The 21,018-nt window shown below is 47.2% G+C and overlaps 2 protein-coding genes across 3 annotated transcripts in view; one reads left to right on the forward strand and one right to left on the reverse strand.

The window, feature by feature from the left end:
• The window catches only part of LOC133354780 (uncharacterized), a 417,798-nt gene that overhangs the window by 360,361 nt on the left and 36,419 nt on the right, over positions 1-21,018 (forward strand). The gene's annotated exons all lie outside the window — the stretch shown is intronic.
• The window catches only part of LOC133354583 (choline transporter-like protein 4), a 63,088-nt gene that overhangs the window by 30,332 nt on the left and 11,738 nt on the right, over positions 1-21,018 (reverse strand). For both annotated transcript variants that reach the window (XM_061571532.1, XM_061571533.1), the window contains 3 exons: positions 9,034-9,082; positions 1,044-1,117; positions 498-576 (listed from right to left, as the gene is read on the reverse strand). In XM_061571532.1, the coding sequence (XP_061427516.1) occupies positions 498-576; positions 1,044-1,117; positions 9,034-9,082 (202 nt within the window). The remainder of the gene's footprint in view (positions 1-497; positions 577-1,043; positions 1,118-9,033; positions 9,083-21,018) is intronic.

Genomic DNA, 21,018 nt, shown 5'->3' on the forward strand with positions numbered 1-21,018 from the left:
CTGTAAAATGAATTCCTGCAGTCACGAAAGCTATAAGTCAAGATGTGACCCTGTGAAGTCTGGGGCCCTCTAGAGCTCCCTCTAGTGGAGACCCAACCACCAGCGAGCGACCGCTACAGATCACCGCGGAATTCTCGCGACCTCGTCAGATCTCAGAGGCTAAGCAGCCTCGAGCTGGGGCAGTGCCCGGCATGGGGTTACCCGCCGTAGATGACCCAACGTGAAAGTGGTGTTGCTATTGGGGACTCTCACTCATTGGTCAAAACATTGCCCGAAAATTTGGAGGCAATAACTAGAGCAAAAAAGGAATACTGTCCAGTGATTGCAAATATGCGAACACATTTTGCCCAGACTCCTGCTTCCAAATAAATACTTCCACAAAACAAAAGGGCGTTTGGAAAGCGTCACGGAATCCATGCGGAGCCGCGTGGCTTTTCCGCACTTGGTCGTGGAGCTTTGTGCGGATTGACGGTGACATGCCGTCGCATCGTCCAAACCTGTAGTTGCCCCGGCCACAGTAGTTCCCTTGGCTGTCCGTCGGGTAGATGACCTTGCGAGGATCTCCATTCAACCAGGCTGAGAGGACAAGTGGGGTCGACGAATCAATGATTGTGCCGTAATTAAGTAACAATTTCAGAATGTTTTACAGGCGCAGCTTCCATTCAATCTTGTGACTTAGTCAATTAACTATTTTTAATCTGTACAGTACTTTAAATGGCATCCTTTGCACGAAATATCGCTACAGAAATAAAGACTTGATTGATTGAAGAGAGAGAGAGAATGATTCACGTGCAGCAGGAAAAGGAGATGCGGGAGAGCAGCCAGAGCCAGCGTCGACAATTTCCCAAGCTCTGTGGTCCTATAATGTGTGGGATGTTCGACAAAATCCCATTAGCAAGTGTTCATACGTGTGGCAGGAAACCACCTGGCTGGGTTTAAGCCTGGCAGATGGAGAAGCGGCCTCTGTGTGTGCATGTAGAACCGCTAACACGAATGAATAAAGTGAATGAATTCCAATTTGATTCCGCGCGTGCGAACGTCACCGAGAAGACCCAAGACGATGTAGGCGGCGATCACCACCATGAAGAGAACGCAGCAGATGATGTCTGTGCAGCTCCTGTGAAGATAGGGCGACCGGTCAGTGCCCGCCACCACCCCATCACCACCCATTGAGCGCGAAGACTCGGGAATACGACCCCATTCTTACAGCCACAGGCATGCGGTAAATATATATGTGTATCAGAATGTTTTGATTTCAAGCTTTCGTGACTGCACGGATTCATATTCTTGGTTCTTTCGGTAAAGTCACGTAGAAGGGAAATAATAAAATAATATGAATATTAAACAATAAAAATTCTCACGACGTTTCGACTGAAACACAAGCAATCATCATCAGGTGTGAAATCCACAGCAAGAATATTTGAAAAAGTGGATTTCACACCTGATGACGATTGCTTGTGTTGCAATAGAAACGTTGTGAGTATTTTTATTGTTAATATTTATATTATTTTATTATTTCCCTTCTACGTGACTTTACCGAAAGAACCAAGAATATCAGAATGTTGTTGGTTTTTTCAGAATTTTTATACTGGAGGAATCCGATTAGCCATCAAGTTTTTTTGCACAGATGTCCAGTAGGGGCACGGGGTCAGAACGCTACAAAAACAAACAATACAAAACTCGACAGTAGTGCAAGGTGCAATGAAGGTAAACAAATCACCCAGACACACACAAATACAACGCTAAGCCATCCCCGTCCTACTAGACAAAGTCCACTGAGCTATTAACTTATTTTTCAGAAGCGATCTGATTATCACAATTGATAGCACAACAAAGTGGCACCCTCATTCAGGACATTCGTAGCGTGATAATCATCTAAATAATATCGACGCATCTTTCTAAATATACAGTGAGGGAAAAAAAGTATTTGATCCCTTGCTGATTTTGTACGTTTGCCCACTGACATAGAAATGACCAGTCTATAATTTTAATGATAGGTGTATTGAACAGTGAGAGACAGAATAACAACAACAAAATCCAGAAAAACGCATGTCAAAAATGTTATAAATTGATTTGCATTTTAATGAGGGAAATAAGTATTTGACTCCTCTGCAAAACATGACTTAGTACTTGGTGGCAAATACCTTGTTGGCAATCACAGAGGTCAGACGTTTTTTTGTAGTTGGCCACCAGGTTTGCACACATCTCAGGAGGGATTTTGTCCCACTCCTCTTTGCAGATCTTCTCCAAGTCACTTTTTGTTTTTTTCACGAGAATCCTGCCAACTTTTAAATGTTGCTATGTGTAACCCTAATTGAGTAATTTTCAGGGAATGATTCTGGATGGGGATGTTTGGCCAATACTGTGTACAGTGTATGTGAAGTGTTAGCTATGGGAGGGTGGGGATCTGAGAACCCCGAGGAAACCCATGCAAACCATGGGGAGAACATCCAAATTCCACAAACTCACCCACTCACTCACTCACACACTCACTCACCCACTCACTCACCCACTCACTCACCCACTCACTCACTTACCCACTCACTCACCCACTCACTCACACTGTGCAAAGCAGGGGTAGAGCACCCAGACTCCACACAGAAATGCACCAAAGTGGGGAATCGAACTCAGGCCCTTCTCTCTGTGAGGCACGAGTGTCACCACCCTACAATGTATCTTCACCCATCTATAACGACTACTTTTTATATTCCTTGCAAAAAACTCATCTCTGCAGTGATGCTTTCCCATTTGGGACCCTAAGCGGAAACGATTGTGTCCTCCTCTTGTCAATTTATAAACTGCAAGTGAGATGAAAGAAAGTGTTGAGAGAATCTGGATGTAATGATACGACGGGCGAGATAGAGACAGCAGATGCCATATAGTGGCATGCGTAGCAGATATGTAGACAAAGAGATAGAGATGGCGTGGCTGAGAGAAGAGTGCTTCAGGCAACATAGAGATGTCGTGAGATGAGAGATGTGTCAGCCAAAGATGTGTACCTGTCGTGATAGAAGACACGAGATAGCATGAACACAGATGTTTGCTGAACACCAACATTTTTTCCTAAATCCGAGGCTCTTGAGCTACCTGGGGCCTTGAGCTTTTGCTTCCATAGCACTGCCACTGAGCCGGGAGTGGAAATGTCACAGCGGCTACGGCTGGCCCCACTCTTTCCGTACGATCACTATTTGGAATATCAGAAGTTGAGAATCTGACCTCATGCGGATGATGCTGATGGTCTGAGTTGAAACCGGGTCAGGATATGAACTCACGGACCTTATGAATACGACTCAAGACTGATTTCCGCTGGCTTCGCGTGGATCAATGAAAGGGCAGTTGTTTGGAGCACCAGTGGCGTGTTTCCACTGCTTTGAGAAGCGAGTCTCGAGTGGGCGTGGGTTGCGTTCTGTGGGCACGCCTTGTGTGTGTTCGCGTGCACGAGACACAGGCCACTTTGTGGGTCCAGAGCCCATTGGGACTACACATAGCGACCATCACCCCCTCCTAGCTGATTCATGCCCCCAGGTCACTCTTGAAAATGAGACCCATCCTGGCCTTTTGAGTTTCCCACCTGTTTAAACAAAATCAACTTGAAGCTTGGGTCTGTGTTTGTACTTGTACACGCGCAGATGTGTGTGTGTACGTGTGTCTGTTTGTGAAGGACGCTCCAGGGCAGTTGGAGGCAGTCGCCCTCCAACAACAAGAAAGCGACGCTCACAACAACGAGCGAGGCACCGGGCGGATAAAATGCAGCAAGTTGACGCAGCAGGGATCATAGGTGGTGCATCTTCCAGCCATCTAAGTCAGAATCAGAATGTTTGTTTATCCTGGTGAAATCAGAGAAATCAGTCAGTCAACCCATGATACCTGCGTCTGTCCCGTGACCTCTTCGTGTGGCCTCAGAGTGCACCTAGCTTGGCACAAGCGCCGTGGAGACGTCATTGCCACTTAGTGGTGAATAGCAGCTGTTGATGGTGGTGATGATGTGGAGTTGATAATGAGGATGATGGTGATCGTGTGATTATAATCTAGAGTGCTACTGCAGTTGGTCATGGTGATGTTGTTTGTGATGATGATGTTGTTTGTGATGGTGATGATGATGTCGTTTGTGATGATGAGGATGGAGTGGAGGTGGGGCTGGCGATGATGGTGGTGGTGATAATGATGATGATTTCCCAATCATCTTTGGAGTTTGAACTCAAATCATAAGTGATGAGGTCTTCTTATCCAGACGATGTCTGGCCTCTGTCTATGTGTTATATTAAGACAGCGTTGTTTACTTAGGTGTTGAGTGTTTTTGCGATGCGCTTGTGTAACGCTGCCAACTGAGTAGCATCACCAAATATTGTTTAATTAAATATAAATAGAACAAAGATAAAGATACCCCGCATAGCCGTGAACACACTTTCCTGGGCCAAGAGCAGTTAGCGAGTCGATTTGAAGGCTGGCACGCGACTAATAACCCAACTAAAATATGTTTTTATTTCACCAGGTAAGGCGCTTTGAGCTATATAGCTATTTTTCAGAAGCGACCTGGCCACAAATGATAGCCCAACGATGCGGCCCTTATCACGTGGTAATGTATAGTCGACAAATACCCGAAACGCGCGACGTTGATTCTAAATGTGAGAGGGAAAAAGCCAGAGGACCCGGAGAAAAATCCACGCAACAACGGGGAGAGAGACACCGCAAACTCCAACTATACAGCAGCAGGCGTCAGGTCGGGATCGAACCCACGAGCCTCCTGTAGACCAGGCGAGGTAGTTAACATCTCGTCACCACGCAGGTTGTCTACGACACCACAGCCAAATGCGTGGCTTGCATCATCCAGTCAGATGTTTCTCTTGCATATTTGGTGGAAGAGGTGGAGCAGTGTTCATATTCTTTGGGTCTTTCGGTAAAGTCACGTAGAAGGGAATAATAAAATAATTAAAATAAAACATAATAAAATAATTCTCACGACGCAGGGATTCATCTTCTTGGTTCTTTCGGTAAAGTGACGTAGAAGGGACATAATAAAATAATACAAATAAAACAATACAATTCTCACGACGTTTCGGCCACAACGCAAGCAGCCGTCCTCAGGTGAAGAACAGGTCTGTCGGAAAGACAGCGTCTGAATGAATACCACCAGGCTTGAACCAACAAGATGAGTCTGAAGACTCTGTTGGTCATGTTTGAGGAGTTGTCTCTGCAATGCACTTCAAACCCAGTGGCCTGACTACAATTTATGGCCACGGCTCACATGAGTGGCGAGTGATATCCAAACTGGTACTGGCCCACCATCCTTACCTCATCCCTGACCCCCCCCCCATCCCAGGAATGCAATTCATCGACCCACACTGACCAGAATGGTGAAGTATGGTCAAACAACCCCCGCCACCCATACAGCGTGGGGAGGCCTTCCTCCAGCAGTGGATTTACAAAAGGTCTGGATATTTTTATTATTGTAATCCACAACCCCGAATACACCACATGTTGACACAACTCTCAAATTGTGCCAACACATTTAATATTTATGGTTTCTTCAATTGGCTATGCCTGTTTATTGTGTTTACATGCGCGGCATTGTGTGGCGTTTTGTTTCTTGTGCATGCGCCCTTTACTGTGTTTATTTTCGACTGGTTTAGAATTTTCTCCTCGGAGGCTTCATGAATACTCGTGACATGCCCAAAGGCAGCAGCCAACTCATTGTGTGTCCGTGGGCGTATGCCAAATAGGTACCGGCTAACAGCACTTGCCCCAACCATCTATTAAAAGGCTGACATGGGGGGTGGGGGCCTTTGTATATGTGTGGGGAGCGGCGGTGCAGTGGTTAGCGTATGAACCTGGCCAAGCCAAGTTCCATTCTCGCTCACGGCCAACATCGGTGATGGCTATCACTTTCGATTTCCGGATCAATCCGAAATTAAACAAAACAAATCGGTTCTAGATTTGAAGCTTTCGTGACTGCAAGGATTCATACTCTTTGGTTTTTTCGGTAAAGTCACGTAGGTAAAAAATTAAAATTTTAATTGATACTGCCAGCGTTCTGTGACGGTTCCACCTCAAGACGGAAGGTTGTGTTGCCTCCGAAACGTCGTGATTTTTATTTTACTTTTATTAATTTTAATTAAATGTTTATTTTTTACCTACGTGACTTTACCGAAAAAACCTAAGAGTATAAAAACAAATCGGACTCATCGCACATTTTCCATCTGGGCCCCCAATTTTGGGGATTGTTTGCAAGTTGTGAAAATTAAGAGCGAATCCCGCGTGTGATTGTGGATGTGGGAGCGCTCGTGTCATGAATGAAGCCACCTTAACCATGACCTAAGGAGCTCCTCTTCTTGGTTCTTTCGGTAATGTCACGTAGAAGGGAAATAATACAATAATAAAAATAAAACATAACAAAATAATTCAGACTGCTGTCTTTCCGACAGACCTGTTCTTCACCCGAGGACGGCTGCTTGCGTTGTGGCCGAAACGTCGTGAGAATTATTTTATTATGTTTTATTTTTATTATTTTATTATTTCCCTTCTACGTGACTTTACCGAAAGAACCAAGAAGATGAATCCCTGCAGTCACGAAAGCTTTAAATAGAAATTTAAGGAGCTCCTGTTTGGACGGATAGAGGGGGCTACACGAGCACGGGGCAGATTACATAAGAGACGTGGGCCTGGTGCGGCACAGGAGGAAATGCGGAGCTGAGTGGACTTGCCGATGACTGGTACCGGTGGTGTCAAGATCGGCCTCTGTGGAGTAGGCTCGTGAAGGACGCTACCGGGCAGTGCCAGGCTAGGTGCACCTTCATGCTACTGGCCAGCTGGCGAAAGCCACTCTTCAGCAACGAAGGGCTGACGGAAGAGCGACGAGCAGAGCGCGAGCGGCGACGGTGGTGAATGCAAAGAGACCGCACGTCTGTCAAGCAACTCCGTCTGCCGATAACATCTCGGTCTCCTGTCCTGTGAGCGAACAGGAAGCCGTCACCCCTTCACGCAGACTAAAGTGTACCTAGTCTGGCACAAGCATTACGGCTGTCGTCATTGCCACGCTGTTGTCTAACGCCAACTGTTGTCGCACGTGTGTGTCTGTGTGAGTGATACTGGCCGCATGGACCGCTCGTTTGTTGTGCCGGCCTTAATATGTGCTCGCTAACAGCATTTGTCAAATAACCTTTATTCAATATTTGTCGTTGTTTTTGGTGATGTTGTTTACTCTGTGTGCGCTTGCTGTGTACAACCCTCGACGAGTAGTAGCTCTTCGCCCGGGTCATTGCTAACAGAGTCTATAAATACGGGGCAAAGAGAAAGCTATTTCCAAACCCACCCTGAACATTTCAGGAATTTTGTCTGCCAGGCCCACATAGGGAAAGATATTCTGTCCCTCTTCAGCAACATTGATAGAGGTCGATTTCGATTTAAAGCTTTCGTGACTGCAGGGATTCATCTTCTTGGTTCTTTCGGTAAAGTCACGTAGAAGGGAAGTAATATAATAATAATAATAAAACACAATAAAATAATTCTCACGACGTTTCGGCCACAACGCAAGCAGCCGTCCTCAGGTGAAGAACAGGTCTGTCGACGGCTGCTTGCGTTGTGGCCGAAACGTCGTGAGAATTATTTTATTATGTTTTATTTTTTATTATTTTATTACTTCCCTTCTACGTGACTTTACCGAAAGAACCAAGAAGATGAATCCCTGCAGTCACGAAAGCTTTAAATCGAAATTTAACCGCCTCTACGGGGAGGGTTTCCACATAACTTTGAGATCCTTTAACAAGCTCCGGGATAAGAAGGCTACGAATTCTGTCTAGAACTAGCTTAGCTCTGATCTCAGAGAAAATCAGACTTACGCGCACCGATCTAGATCATTCAGACTCTGTCGCCTCGACGGACCTGGTTTTCACCTGAGGACGGCTGCTTGCGTTGTGGCCGAAACGTCGTGAGAATAATTTTATTATGTTTTATTTTTATTATTTTATTACTTCCCTTCTACGTGACTTTACCGAAAGAACCAAGAAGAAGAGGTCGATTTGTCAATCGGGTTTTATGCACGTACAGTACATTTATTTGTTTACAATGGTCCTTTCCACTACCACCATCATCGACCATTGTCTATCCACTGCTGGATGAAGACCTCCCCACGCTGTCACCGACCTTCGCGCTCCAGAGTTGCTGTCATCCGGCTCGGTCCTGCGCATGGACTCCACTCATCGCTCCATCTCCGCAGCGATGGTCCCTGCCATGAGGGATTAGGAATGTCTACCCACTGGCTCAGAGCCATCAACTGACTTGAGTGGCTGGGCTTGTGGTAGAAATTCCACATTGGTATGACTGGGACGAGTCCACTCACAAGGCAACTTAGTGCTTATTTTATCCACCCTTGAGATGTGATTAAAAGAGGCTGAGTTGAGCCACGAGCAGGATTTGAACTCAGGGGTGTGAGACAAGGGCTCAGAGACACTTGACCTCTAATCCTCGTCCCAAACCAAACCCTTACACTAAACCCCTTAAACCCAACCCTTAAGCATAACCCATAAACAACACCATATCTGCAACTAACCATGCCACTAAACATAATCCTGACACAAAAACCCTATCGCCTTGACCCTAGCTTAACCCTAACCATAACCTAACCCTGAACCCTCACCTTAACCATGACCATAACAACCCTTATGTTAATCCTAACTTTGACCCTAACTTAACTCTAATCATATGACCATAACCTTAACCGTGACTTTAAATCTTATTTTTGCCCTGACCCTAACCCAGACAAAGTCCCTAACCCCGGACTCAACTCCAGACAGGCGGCAGCTCGCAAGCAGAAAGGTGGAGAAGTAAACAGTGATTGTCCTCTGAGTAGACTCGGCCACGCCATAGGAACGTGGAATGTCCACCACTGTGACTCAGGACAGTAATAGCGAGATGAGCATCACCTCAATGCTCAGCTTTGCAGGAAATGACTTCGACTTTCTGTCAGGCGAACCAAACTCGTGCCTCGACCTTTAACCCTAGCCCTGGCCCAGTGTCTACGCCAAGTTCAGCTCGTACCTGTTGGCGATGGGTCCACGGAACGATGCGTCATACTTGACCGGTACCCCTGCGGAGACAGCACACAGAGCACAATGAGATTACCTCGTGCAGAGCCTCAACAGAGAATAGGGCAGTCGGCCTGTCACACTTGCGCCTTGTAAGGAGAAAAACCTGGGTTCGATCGCTGACCCGGTCACCCCCTGCTCTGCGCGGGGTTTCTCCGTGGTTCTCCAGGTTTTTTTTTATATTTCCCCACAGCCTAAACGCCACATATAGAGTGCCATTTGGTGTTTGCCAACCATCGCAATGTAGCAGGATCCTCCTGAAAAATAATTCTTTGGACTCAGTGTGGCTTTCCTGGGATTATTGTTGTATTATTATCAAAACGCACCCCCCCCCCCCCACACTACAAAGACAAACATCCCCCATATAGCCTCAACAGACTGTTGGGGCAAGTTCAGTTAACGAGTAGAACCCATGATGGCCAGCACCACGCATGGCGGCTTTTGTCTCCCCAGCGCTGATGCTTACAAAACTGGACCAGTACTCATTTGAGGCTGAGTCGACCTTAGGACAGGTCCAGGACCGGTTCAGATAATCGTCACTGCATGGGGAGCGGTGGTGTAGCAGTTAGCGTGCTTGCACTACGAACCCGGCTACCCGAGTTCGAGTCTCGCTCACGGCTAACACCGGTGACGATTATCTGAACCAGTCCTGGGCATCCCCTAGGTCGACTCAGCCTCAAATGGGGAGACAAAGGCGGCTAGGCGTGGAGCTGGCCACCCAACCCCTTGTGTACCGTGCTGGCGTTCATAGGTGCTCGCTAACAGCACTTGCTCCAATAGTCTGTGGTTAATGGAGACATTATTCCTTGTAAAAGGTTTCAGTTTGGTGGTTTAACATCTTAACACCTCTCCTTGGTTCTTTTGGTAAAGTCACGTAGAATGGAAATAATAAAATAATAAAAGTAAAACATAATAAAATAATTCTCACGACGTTTCATTTTTATTATTTTATTATTTCCATTTTACGTGACTTTACCGAAAGAACCAAGAAGATGAATCCCTGCAGTCACGAAAGCTTTACATCGAAATCTTAACACCTGTTTTGTTGCCAAAAAAGGGAAAACCTGTTCTCATAGTCTGTTAAGGCTACAGGGGGGATCTTTGTCTTTTACCTCTTAACCAGGCAGCCACCCTGCCCTGTGGATTAGCTCCACAGCATCTGTACGCGTGTTTCTGCGCGTGCGTATGTACACCCCTTGTGTACCGTGTGCGCTGCGGCACAAGTGGCACTCGGTGTGCCACTCAGAGGCGGCTTCAAGACCCTTGGGGCTCCTCAAGCGCTCCGTGAGCTGCCCCCCTCTCGGGCGTTCACACCCCCGGTCAGCCAGCCAGCCGCGCGCGTTGGGAAATGCTTTGCGTAACAGGACTCCTATTCCAGGTCATCTTCATCTTCGCTGGGGTGGCCGGTGAAGCCTTGCACAGCCACTGCCGACTTCCACAAAGCGGTAGGCATTTTATGGGCCTCATTGGGATGATGTCGATGATGATAAACACCGAGGGAGATACTCTTAGGTTTTTTTCGGTAAAGTCACGTAGGTGAAAAATAAATAATAAATAAATAATAAAATAATAGAAAAAATACAGCAATTGTACTGTGACGGTTCCACCTGAAGACGGAAGCTTGTGTTGCCTCCGAAACGTCGTGATTTATTATTTTATTTCTATTATTTTTATTATTTATTTTTTAACTACGTGACTTTACCGAAAAAACCTAAGAGTATGAATCCTTGCAGTCACGAAAGCTTCAAACCGAGGGAGATCTGCACTGTCACGTGAACCCGCTTGAAACAGCACTCAACTCACGATGGAACGGTTAGATTCTGGCCAGGGCATAACTTAGCCCATCATTTCTCCAGAGGTCAATAAAATTAGTATCACCTTGTGGATAAGTAAGCAGTGTTTCCTCTGGATAGGCTCGCTCCTGCCATAAAAATGTGGAAATTCCACCACTGGCTCAGGGCTAAATTTCGATTTAAAGCTTTCGTGACTTCAGGGATTCATCTTCTTGGTTCTTTCGGTAAGTCACGTAAAAGGGAAATAATAAAATAATAATAATAATAAAACAGGTCTGTCGGAAAAACAGCGTCTGAATGTCCATTCAGACGCTGTCTTTCCGACAGACCTGTTCTTCACCTGAGGACGGCTGCTTCCATTGTGGCCGAAACGTCGTGAGAATTGTATTTTATGATGTTTCATTTTTATCATTTTATTATTTCCCTTCTACGTGACTTTACTGAAAGAACCGAGAAGATGGCTCAGGGCTGTAAATGGAAGATGAGCAACAATGTCTTATTTGAGCAGGAAATCACTTTGAGCTACTGGAAACTGTGGCTTTGTTATGGATAGGTTATTGGCCTGACTTATGGTTCAGGTATTTTAGTTATCCCAAGGGCCAGGACCAAAACTCACGAAGAAGACGGCGGCCTTCACTGTGCGTGGGTCTCGTCTATGGAGCAGCCTGCCAGGGGATCTCAGGGCTTCGCAATCATGAAGCAATTTTAAGTTAAATCGAAAAACTTACTTTTTATTCTAAAATGATTTTATAGTGCTATTTTTCTTGTATATGCCTTCGCTAGCAATTTATTATAATGCAATTTTGTTTTGTATGGAAATAGCTTTTATTGTTCTTGCCATTTAGTCTTTCAACAATGTTTTATTTTACCTGTACAGCAATTTGAATTGCATCTTTTGCACGAAATAGTTCTATAGAAAATAAAGACTTGATTGATTGACTGACACCTATATCGACGAAACAGCACCATCGTCCTAGCGTGGATGGAAAGTGAGTTTGAGCACATCCAACACCGCCGTGGTATTGTTGAGGCATTGTCTCCCTTCGTGACGAACGGTTTTTTGGGTTAGATCACGTAAATATATAAATGTGTCGTTAACTCGCCACCACTCGACACAGCCAATAAGTAAGATTTGTCACGTGAACAAAACGTGGAAATGAGTGGACTATTTCAGCCCACCCAGTGTGTTGGAGAGTAAATCCATAACATTTTACAATTTCAGTAAAGCGACATTTCGCTGGTAATTACATCCACAATTCAACTCTCGCTGACCCACATCGCTGGAGTGTGCGCTTGAAATTGTGGAACTGTTCGCAAATATCTGCAGGCATTTGCGAGTGCAGGGCAGAGGCAAATTATTGCAAATAGACCCACCGTGTTTGTGCTTGGCAAGGCTTTTAAGGAGATTCAAACCTACAATCCAAGTAGTCGAGAGCACTGTTTTTAAACGGCGTTTTTTTTTAATATTTTTTTTCTCAGCCCATCTGCATTTGAATTTGTGCTGTTGCCAATTTGTCACGGGATGAAGACATCTCTAATCAGAGCTCCCCGCACTGAGCTGTTTGACGTCGGCATCATGTCAAAGCCCTCGGAAGTTGATACCAAAGAACTACTCCTGAGGCTCCAATAATAATGATTTATTAACCAAGGAAAGCCCCACTGAGTCCCAAGACAATTTTTCAGGAGAATCCTGCTCCAGTGGGATGTTTGGCCAACGCCAATGGCATTGCATTGTTTTGATTATTGGAGAAAATTGGAGAACCTGAAGAAAACCCATGCAGTGCCAAGGGAAAACATACAACTCCATATGTAAAGGTGCCCAAGTCAGAAATCGAACCCAGGTTCCTCTTTCTTGAGCTAAGTCTCCACGCGGCTCTGAGTTCTTGATCGAATGTTGCGTCCGATTACAGAAATATGTGATCGTTACCAATCGTGTTTCTATTACGAGTGTTGTACCACTGCGCCACCCTGCCACACTACTTCACTGACCCCTTATCGACATTCAACACTTTTATCAACATTTTATCAACAATGAGTGGCATGATCTTGCATTACTTCCTCTAAAGAATGTTCATCATGTTGCAATCAGTGAATCGGAAAAAAATTAACGGTTGCTTGAGCTGAACTATTTTCGAACTGTCATGAAGGCCCAATATCAATTAATATTGCGTGCAGGCCTTTAATTTCAAACAAGACGCAAAAATGCGTAAAAAAGCACATGGTGATTGGTGTGAATGCAAAATACCATCGGCATTCTCATGTCCACACGCGTTCAGACATGAGTGGGGACAGGAAATGCTTCCTGATAGAGTGCGGTCAAGAAATGCCGATGGGTTTTTTCTTCCCACAATGACAATGGTTGCGTGCTTTTAAAAAAAATTGTGTGTCTTGTTTGAAACTTGTGGTTTCATCGGTTGAATTTTCTCGCAATTTACAGATTTAACGGCAGACTATCCATTTGATGTAATCATTGACGGCTGAATCCTGACTTCCAAACGCAGGTCAAAACGTTACTATTTTACTAAGTAAATCTCACTGACCTATATAGCTCTTTTTTAGAAGTGACTTTGCCACAAATGACAGCTCAACGAAGTGGCTTATTATCTGGTAATTTTTCGCAGCCGAATAATCTAAACGCACGTTGATTCTAAATGTGGAGGTGAAAAACCAAAGGTCCCGGAGAAAAATACCCGTGACCCCTGGGAGAACATGCAAACTCTAACTATACAGGGGTCAGGGTCAGGATCAAACCCACGACCTCCTGCATATCGTGCGAGGTAGCTAACATCTCGCCACCGTGGCGCACTCGGAGTGTCTCGGTGTCTCTGAATCAGCTTCTGTGAGCAGCCACTCGGCCGAGAGGCTCTAACAAAGCGATCCTACATTAAACGGCACTTTCAGTGACTCACTCAGCAGTGTTTTTTTTATTCCATGAAATGGCGTCGTAACGAGGCAAATGTGGGCGGACAACACGGAGTCGTAGATTCTCAGCGGCACAAAGCGTTCTTTCACGGGTAAAAATCATCGGCTTGGGGACTGTGGAATAAGCGGTTGTTTTGTTGGCTGTATTTCACTAATCATTGCTCAAGCATTAACAAGTCTCCCAAGAGGAGCAGCCAGACGCAGCAAAGTTAACAATTAGAACGCAATCATTACCCTCTTGCGTCCACGAGCAAGAGCTTGGTAATTATTGTTGTTATTTTTGTCGGGACGGCGGACGTGTACACGGCCGCCGTCCCTACAAAACTAGCGATCGTCATCGCTTGTGTTGTGATCGAAACGTCGGTAGTTTTTTCTTCATGTAATTTTCATTCATTTTGAACCTACCTCCGCGACTTTACCGAAAGACCCAACAAATAAGGAGTTAACCGGCATTGATGACCCCATCCATGCAGGGAGAGCGCACAAACAACACGCACAACAGAAAGGTGCCCGAGTCAGGCGTCGAACCCAGACCCTCGTTTGTGTGAGACACGTCACCACTGCTCCACCCTGCCACCAAGTCCAGCCACACGCGCCGCGTGCCTGTGTGTGAATATGGAAACGCCGTGCAGTGTTTCCACTGACATTCAAGTCGCTGCTCTGGGCGCACGGCGAGTGCCATATTCCCCACGCGGCACATGAACACGCAGGCACACCGCGCAACGCACACACGCGGCCACTGTAAGGGGGCACAGGGGTTGCGCAACAGGCGGGGAGAAGAGCGCATTGCTTCATTCGCCCACTGCTGCCCAGTAGTCGTGAGCACAGTGGGGGTGACACGCTTTATCTGAAATAGCCCGGGCACGCGCGCCTTCACGACGGACAGGCCCAGCGACCCTCTGTCCCGCCTCTTCGGAGCCGTTCGGCTCCGTCGACCGACGGAGATCGTCGCGACCGCGGTGATTGAGCTGGTGGTCGAGCGAGCGGACGTAAAAAAAAAGGATACGAAGGAGTGGGAAAGGCGGAGGTGGGGCGAGTGGGCCGCTCTGGCCACCGCCCAGAGGTCGCAACCGGGTACCCGATACCCGTACCCTACCCGATACCCGGCTACCCGTACCCGGCCAGCTACGGGTACGGGTACCCGTTTGCGACCCTGGTGCGGCCGGGTATGGGTACGGGTAGGCCGTGAGTCACTGGTGAGTCACCGTTTGTCACTCATTTCGGGTAGGGTACGGGTAGCCGTACCCGGCCGGGTACGGGTACCCATTTGCGACCCTGGTGCGGCCGGGTACGGGTAAGGAATCAAAACCCGTTTGCGACCTCTGCCATCGCCACACCAAAGCACCAGAAATAAAAAAAAAACTGTCAACAAAATTAAAGGTGTCAAATGCCAGTCTCAACCATAGCCAGATAACTAACCACTTGCCAGCACAGTCATCCCACTGACCCTACCACTAATCCACTGGCTCAGCAGCCACTAGCGTTACCACTACCCCACCAGCTTACCAGCTACTAGCACAGCCATCCCACTGACACTACCACTAACCAACCGGCTAATCCGACTCGCAAACCCACCTCCGTCACTTTGCCAATATCCACGCTCGCTCCTTGTCAGATGCCGCTGTTTTGGTTGGTGCCGTACCGCCCGGCTGCATTAACTGATATAACATTTTGTATTTTACAAAGTACACAAGCACAAGTCCGACCCGCTGCTGGATGAAAGCCTCTCTCCACGCCGTGTCGGTTCTGATGGCTTGTTTGACCATACTTCACCACGCTGGCCGATGCGGTGCGGTGAAAGAGGGATCGCCCAAGGATCGGTTCAGAGATCACTCGCCACTGATGTGAGCCGTGGCTGGGAGTGCAAGTCGGCGTATTACGCTGTCGCTGCAATTCCCCCGCTCAGTGTGCATACGGGATACAATACAGTACTGTATATATATAGTCAAAGCTAAAGTGAGAGCCTGCTCCAGTGAGCATTGAGACAGCGCTTATCGGTTTACAGCCCTGAGCCAGTGATGGGAATTCCCCATTCATATGGTGGAGGCGAGCCTATGTATAGGGCACCCCTGTTTAATTCCTAAGAAAATGGGTTCTTGTTTTATCGACCCCAGAGAGATGATGGGCCGAGGCAAGCCCTAATTAGGATTTCGCTCGTCCACCGTGCCACCTCTGTCAAGAGCTCAGTCTGGGGTTCAGGTTGTGTCCGAGTGAGCTTGACTGTCACGGTTAAGTTAGGGTCAAAGGTCAGGGTTCAGGGGTTAGGGTCATGGTTAAGGTTACGGTGAGAGTTAGAGCCATTGTGAAATTATCCTCAGATGGTCAAGGTTAAATTAGGATCAACGTGGGGGTTGGGGTTAGGATCAAGGTGGGGTTATAGTTTTGGTGACAGTATGTAACCTATTCTTGGTTCTTTCGGTAAAGTCACGTAAAAAGGAAATAATGAAATAAAATAAATATAAAACAATTAAAAAAATGTAAATAATAAAAATATGAAACTATTTAAAACATCTTTTATATTTTTATTATTTTATTTCCCTTCTACGTGACTTTACCGAAAGAACCAAGAATATGAATCCCTGCAGTCACGAAAGCTTGAAATCAGTATGTAACCTGTTAACAGGAAAAATGAATAGAAAGCCAAACTAGTCATTATCTGCCAATGTGTCCCGTCCACCCGTGCCCTGTGGCGCCCAGACTGCAGCCTGAGTGGCCGACCCCGTGAGGACATTGCCACGGGAGAAGAGCCTCTCGGCCGACGGGGCCCAGGGCTCTTTGGCGAGCCCTGGAGAGTCGCGCACGAGCCCTCGTAAGCTCCCCGAGGGCTCTGCCAACAGGATGCGCGCCCGCGTCGCGTTTAATGAAGAGCCAGTGTAGTGGTGGTGGTGGGGAGTGGGCGATGATGGGGAGTGATTCCACCTCCCACGAGACCCTAAAAAATTGGTACGTTTTTTTGATATTAACTTGAAGAATTAATTTATTTCGTTATTATTATTTTATATATGTAGAGGCCCTCTCCACCCGCTTCGGGACGTTTCTCGATCTGCCGCTGAGCCGTCGCTTCTCGAGTGCTCCTCTCCAACCCGCTGAACTCCGCTCTGCCTTTGAGCTGCGGCTCAAACAGACGGGTGCCCGTGCAGTCACCGCTGCGTTGTTCAAGGGCGCGGTGAAGACGCTGATGAAAGCCAGCGCAAGCCGACGCCAGCCTACTCTCGTCAGAGGACCGCCTCGTCGTCACCATCATCATCATCGCCGACATAGTCTGTACCTTTCCGTCAGCTCACGAGCGAGCGAATTTCCACAATGGTTCTCTTTATTTGGCTGCCATTAACTCCTTCATTCAGTGTCAGTAGCTAACTTTTTGGGGTTCTTTAACCAGTGTCATTGTGGATGTGGGGGGGGCCGGGGTTGGATTTTTTTCTATGTTGGATTTCAGATTTTTTTAACGGTCTCCGTTACCCCTCCTCTCTCATCTCACGTTGCTCTCTGGAACGTTATCTCTGCTCCGGCAACAAAAGGCCTCCTCCTTCTTACAAAGCGCACGCACAGTCGTCAACCGTCGTTCCGTGGTGGGAAGCCGCTACTTCTCGGCCTCTGCTCCCGCCGTTTGGATGGAATTCTCTTCCTCTTGAACTTCGTGCAGCGGAGACTCTGCTGCTGCTGCTGCTTCTGCCGCTACTCTTGTTCAAGTCGAGACTTTGGACCCCTTTGTTATCGAGCTTATGACTGTAGGTTGTATTGTGTTGTCACTTGGGTGATGCAGGGCACTCGAGAAGATGAGACTCATCCTGTCTCTTGAGTTCTCGGCTGGTTGAACAAAACCAACTTGAAACCTGAGACGCGTCGTCGCGCCCAACAACAGGGACGTCACCCGATGATACCACGTGACACACACCACCCCCTCCACACACACATTTGTGGCACGAAGAGCACGAAAGCGTCGTCACGTGTGACTCCTTTCCTGTGGCGTCACCCTTTAGTATCAATGCGAAGGGAAATAATAAAATACAAATATAAAACAATAAAAATATTTTTATTGTTTTATATTTGTATTTTATTAAGAATATTAATCCCTGCAGTCACGAAAGCTTTAAATCAAAACAAAAGACTCGTTTTCGTGGCTTCCAACATATGTTGTGTCCACTCCACATTTTTTTTATGAGATATTCTTCAGATGAATCGTGACCCAACAACAAATGCATCACTCTCGTCTTGGCTTGCTCGTGTTTTCGTCCACGTTCGTGTCACGTGGCCAAAGCCGTGGGATGTTGTCCGGGCTCATTCTGCCGATGCGTCCCGACCACTGCAGCCTTTACACCATTGGAACCTCATTTGCCAGTAGCAAAATATGATCATTGGTTTTTTACCCTTTTATCTGGCAACAAAACTGACACCTTTTTTACAAGGAGTCATGTTTGCATTGACCACAATACCTGCAGTCAGAATTCTGCTGGCAAATGAGGTTCCAATGGTGTAAATGCTTACCCCGAGCTCTCATACTCTGATGTGCATTGTCTTTTGAGTTGTGCGCCTTTTGGCGTCATCTGGTCCAACACCATGTGAGACTAGGCTCTAAGGAAAGCTGTCTCGGGTGTGGACCAATCAACTTCAAGGACAGTACATACATCATCAGAGTATGTTTTTTGTTTGCATTCTGACTGCAGGTATTGTGGTCAATGCAAACCTGACTCCTTGTAAAAAGGTGTCAGTTTTGTTGCCAGATAAAAGGGTAAAAACCCAATTATCACCGCAGCCTTCTTCATGAAACCACTGTGGACCGATGTCCCCGAAGCACAGCGCCTTCCCTCGCGACAGCCTCACGCTATAAGACCGCCGCGGACACCAATTGTACTAAACCGCTACTGTTACTTTCCTTGACTTCGTCGAAGAAGATCGTTTTCACTCCTGACCGTTTGCTAAAAACAGGCGCATCGCCTTGAGCAACATTCTGGCTGGTCCCCTGAGTGCCACCCCAGCGCACCAGTACTCATTTCAAGAGGTCATCGTGGCCAAAGCCATTGATGCCACTGCACCTCCTTGTTTCCAACGCTCCCTATCCCTCCGCTGGATCCCACAACGGTAGAGATGCAGCGACCCCCTCCCCCCCACCCCCCCCGAGATCTGAGCTGACAGCCTCCCACCGTCTGCTCTTAGGTCTTTCCTCCTTGGTCGAAGCACGCGTTGGGTGCACGCCAAAGCCCGTCTTGTATACGTACTGCCCTCCTCTATCCTGCACACATTGTCACACTCACCATAGTCCTCCTCCTCCTCCCCTTCATTGCATCCACGAAGCTATAGCTGCCAAGTTACACGGCCAAACTTCGCTATGGTTTCACATCACATATTCAAAAACATTTCACTGATCCCAGTTGAATTCGTTGTCAAGGCACTGCGAGTAGAGCTGGTGGCACGGTGGTTAGCACGCTGTGCTAAAAGCCCGACGACCCGAGTTCAATTCCCTAACATCAGGAGCAAGAGTGGCATCTTTACCAACCTGCATTGCTCATTGCGGTGAAGTATGGCGAAAATAAAATGCCTTTACCAACACGGCATGGGGAGGCCTTCAAAAAGCAGTGGATTGACTACAGTGCTGTATTATCTGAAGTTAGTAGCTCGTGGTGCTCATGTCAAGATTGGTGACGCTGTTGCATTGGCAGTGGTGCACAATTAACAACAACAACAACAAACTCAAGACGGTCGACAACAACAACAACACTGTGCGGCCATAAAATAACAAGAAATATAATTGGCGACGTTTCGGGCAATGGTCCTTCTTCATCGCACATAAAGTGGGTCCATTTCCCGAAACGTCGCCAATTGTTTAATTTTTCTCGTATAATGTAAAGCAGTGTTGTTGACCGCTGTCAAGGCGACAGTGAATACAGAAACATGTGTATATATATATATAATTCCGCTGCATTGATCAAGGAGGTTTTTGCAAGCAGCAGTGCACCTTGCAGGCCGAGCGGTCGATAAATCCGGTCTCTACACTTGCACGCGAACCATCCGGAGCAAGTCCATTCACAAAGCGTCCGCGGTTTGAGGGCTCATTGCAGTCGTGGGCATCGCGGTAAATGTGCGTTTTAATTACGTTTGGTGTCGGGTGGGGAAGGGGGGATGCTTCCATCCAGCAGTGGATAAAGCACGGCTCATGATGGTGATGGTAATTATGATGTCGTGGTTTGTTTTCTTATTCAGAGCGTCGCCCTGCTCAACAGAGCGTTTGGCTCGGCTCTGTTGAAGGTACAGAGAGACGGTGAGTGGAAATTCCACATCTCTATGGCGGGGACGAGGATTATCCTCGGTACAAAACGACGACCACAGCCAGTGCTTGATGTGCAGCACTCAATTTGCCGACCTCAGAGAGATGATGGTGATAATGATGGTGATATTCATAATGTTGCTGCTGATGATGATGACACTCATGGTATTGATGATGCTGCCACTGCTCATGGTCATGGTGATAATTCAAAGCAGAAACTGCTGGCGTGATAATTCCCCCATTGTAAATTGGTTTCGCAATCGTTTCAAATCTTTCGCAAAAAATGAAACACACTCTGTAAAAAAACAAAACTATTGTAAGGGCGTGCGCTCAGCGAACGGTCAGCTACTTATGCCATGCAAACAGGACGCGCACGATATCTGCCCGTCGTCTGGTGGTGATCTGATACCGACCACTGGACGATCGTAAATGAATGCAATCACTCGCCCCAAACACCGAGAGTCGTGAGCGAAGTCAAGTGCTGTCATTACTGGGGGGGTGGCACAGCTTGTTCAAGGACTCCGCGCTGACGCAAGCGGCTTCATGGTCGAGCACCCGCGCGCGTGGCACGTTCGACGCGGTCGTAAATCCGCAGAAGAAGAAGACGCGCCCGGTCGAAACAACATCCGTGACTTATCTTTCCGCTGCTGCTCGACGGAGGCACCCGGCGCGCGCTATCGACGCGAGGCACATGTCTAGCTCACAGCGCGAGCGTGCCGAGCGGAGGGCGTGGAGGGATGCAGGGTGGGAATGCCGATTGGGGTTTGGTGGGAGTTGACAACAATTTGATTAACGACGCGGTGGTTGAACACGTGGTAAGCTGTCGCGAACAATGTTATCCACATAATCAACGTTTTTGGGTTTAGATCGCGTTATTTATAAATGTGTCGTAACCCTCCACCACCCGACACGGCCAATCAGTAAAAAAGTGTCACGTTGACAAAAGACAAATAGTTCACTG

Source organism: Lethenteron reissneri, chromosome 48 (assembly GCF_015708825.2).
Source record: "Lethenteron reissneri isolate LAM-NWPU_2019-01 chromosome 48, ASM1570882v1, whole genome shotgun sequence".
Taxonomy (NCBI): Eukaryota; Metazoa; Chordata; class Hyperoartia; order Petromyzontiformes; family Petromyzontidae; genus Lethenteron; species Lethenteron reissneri.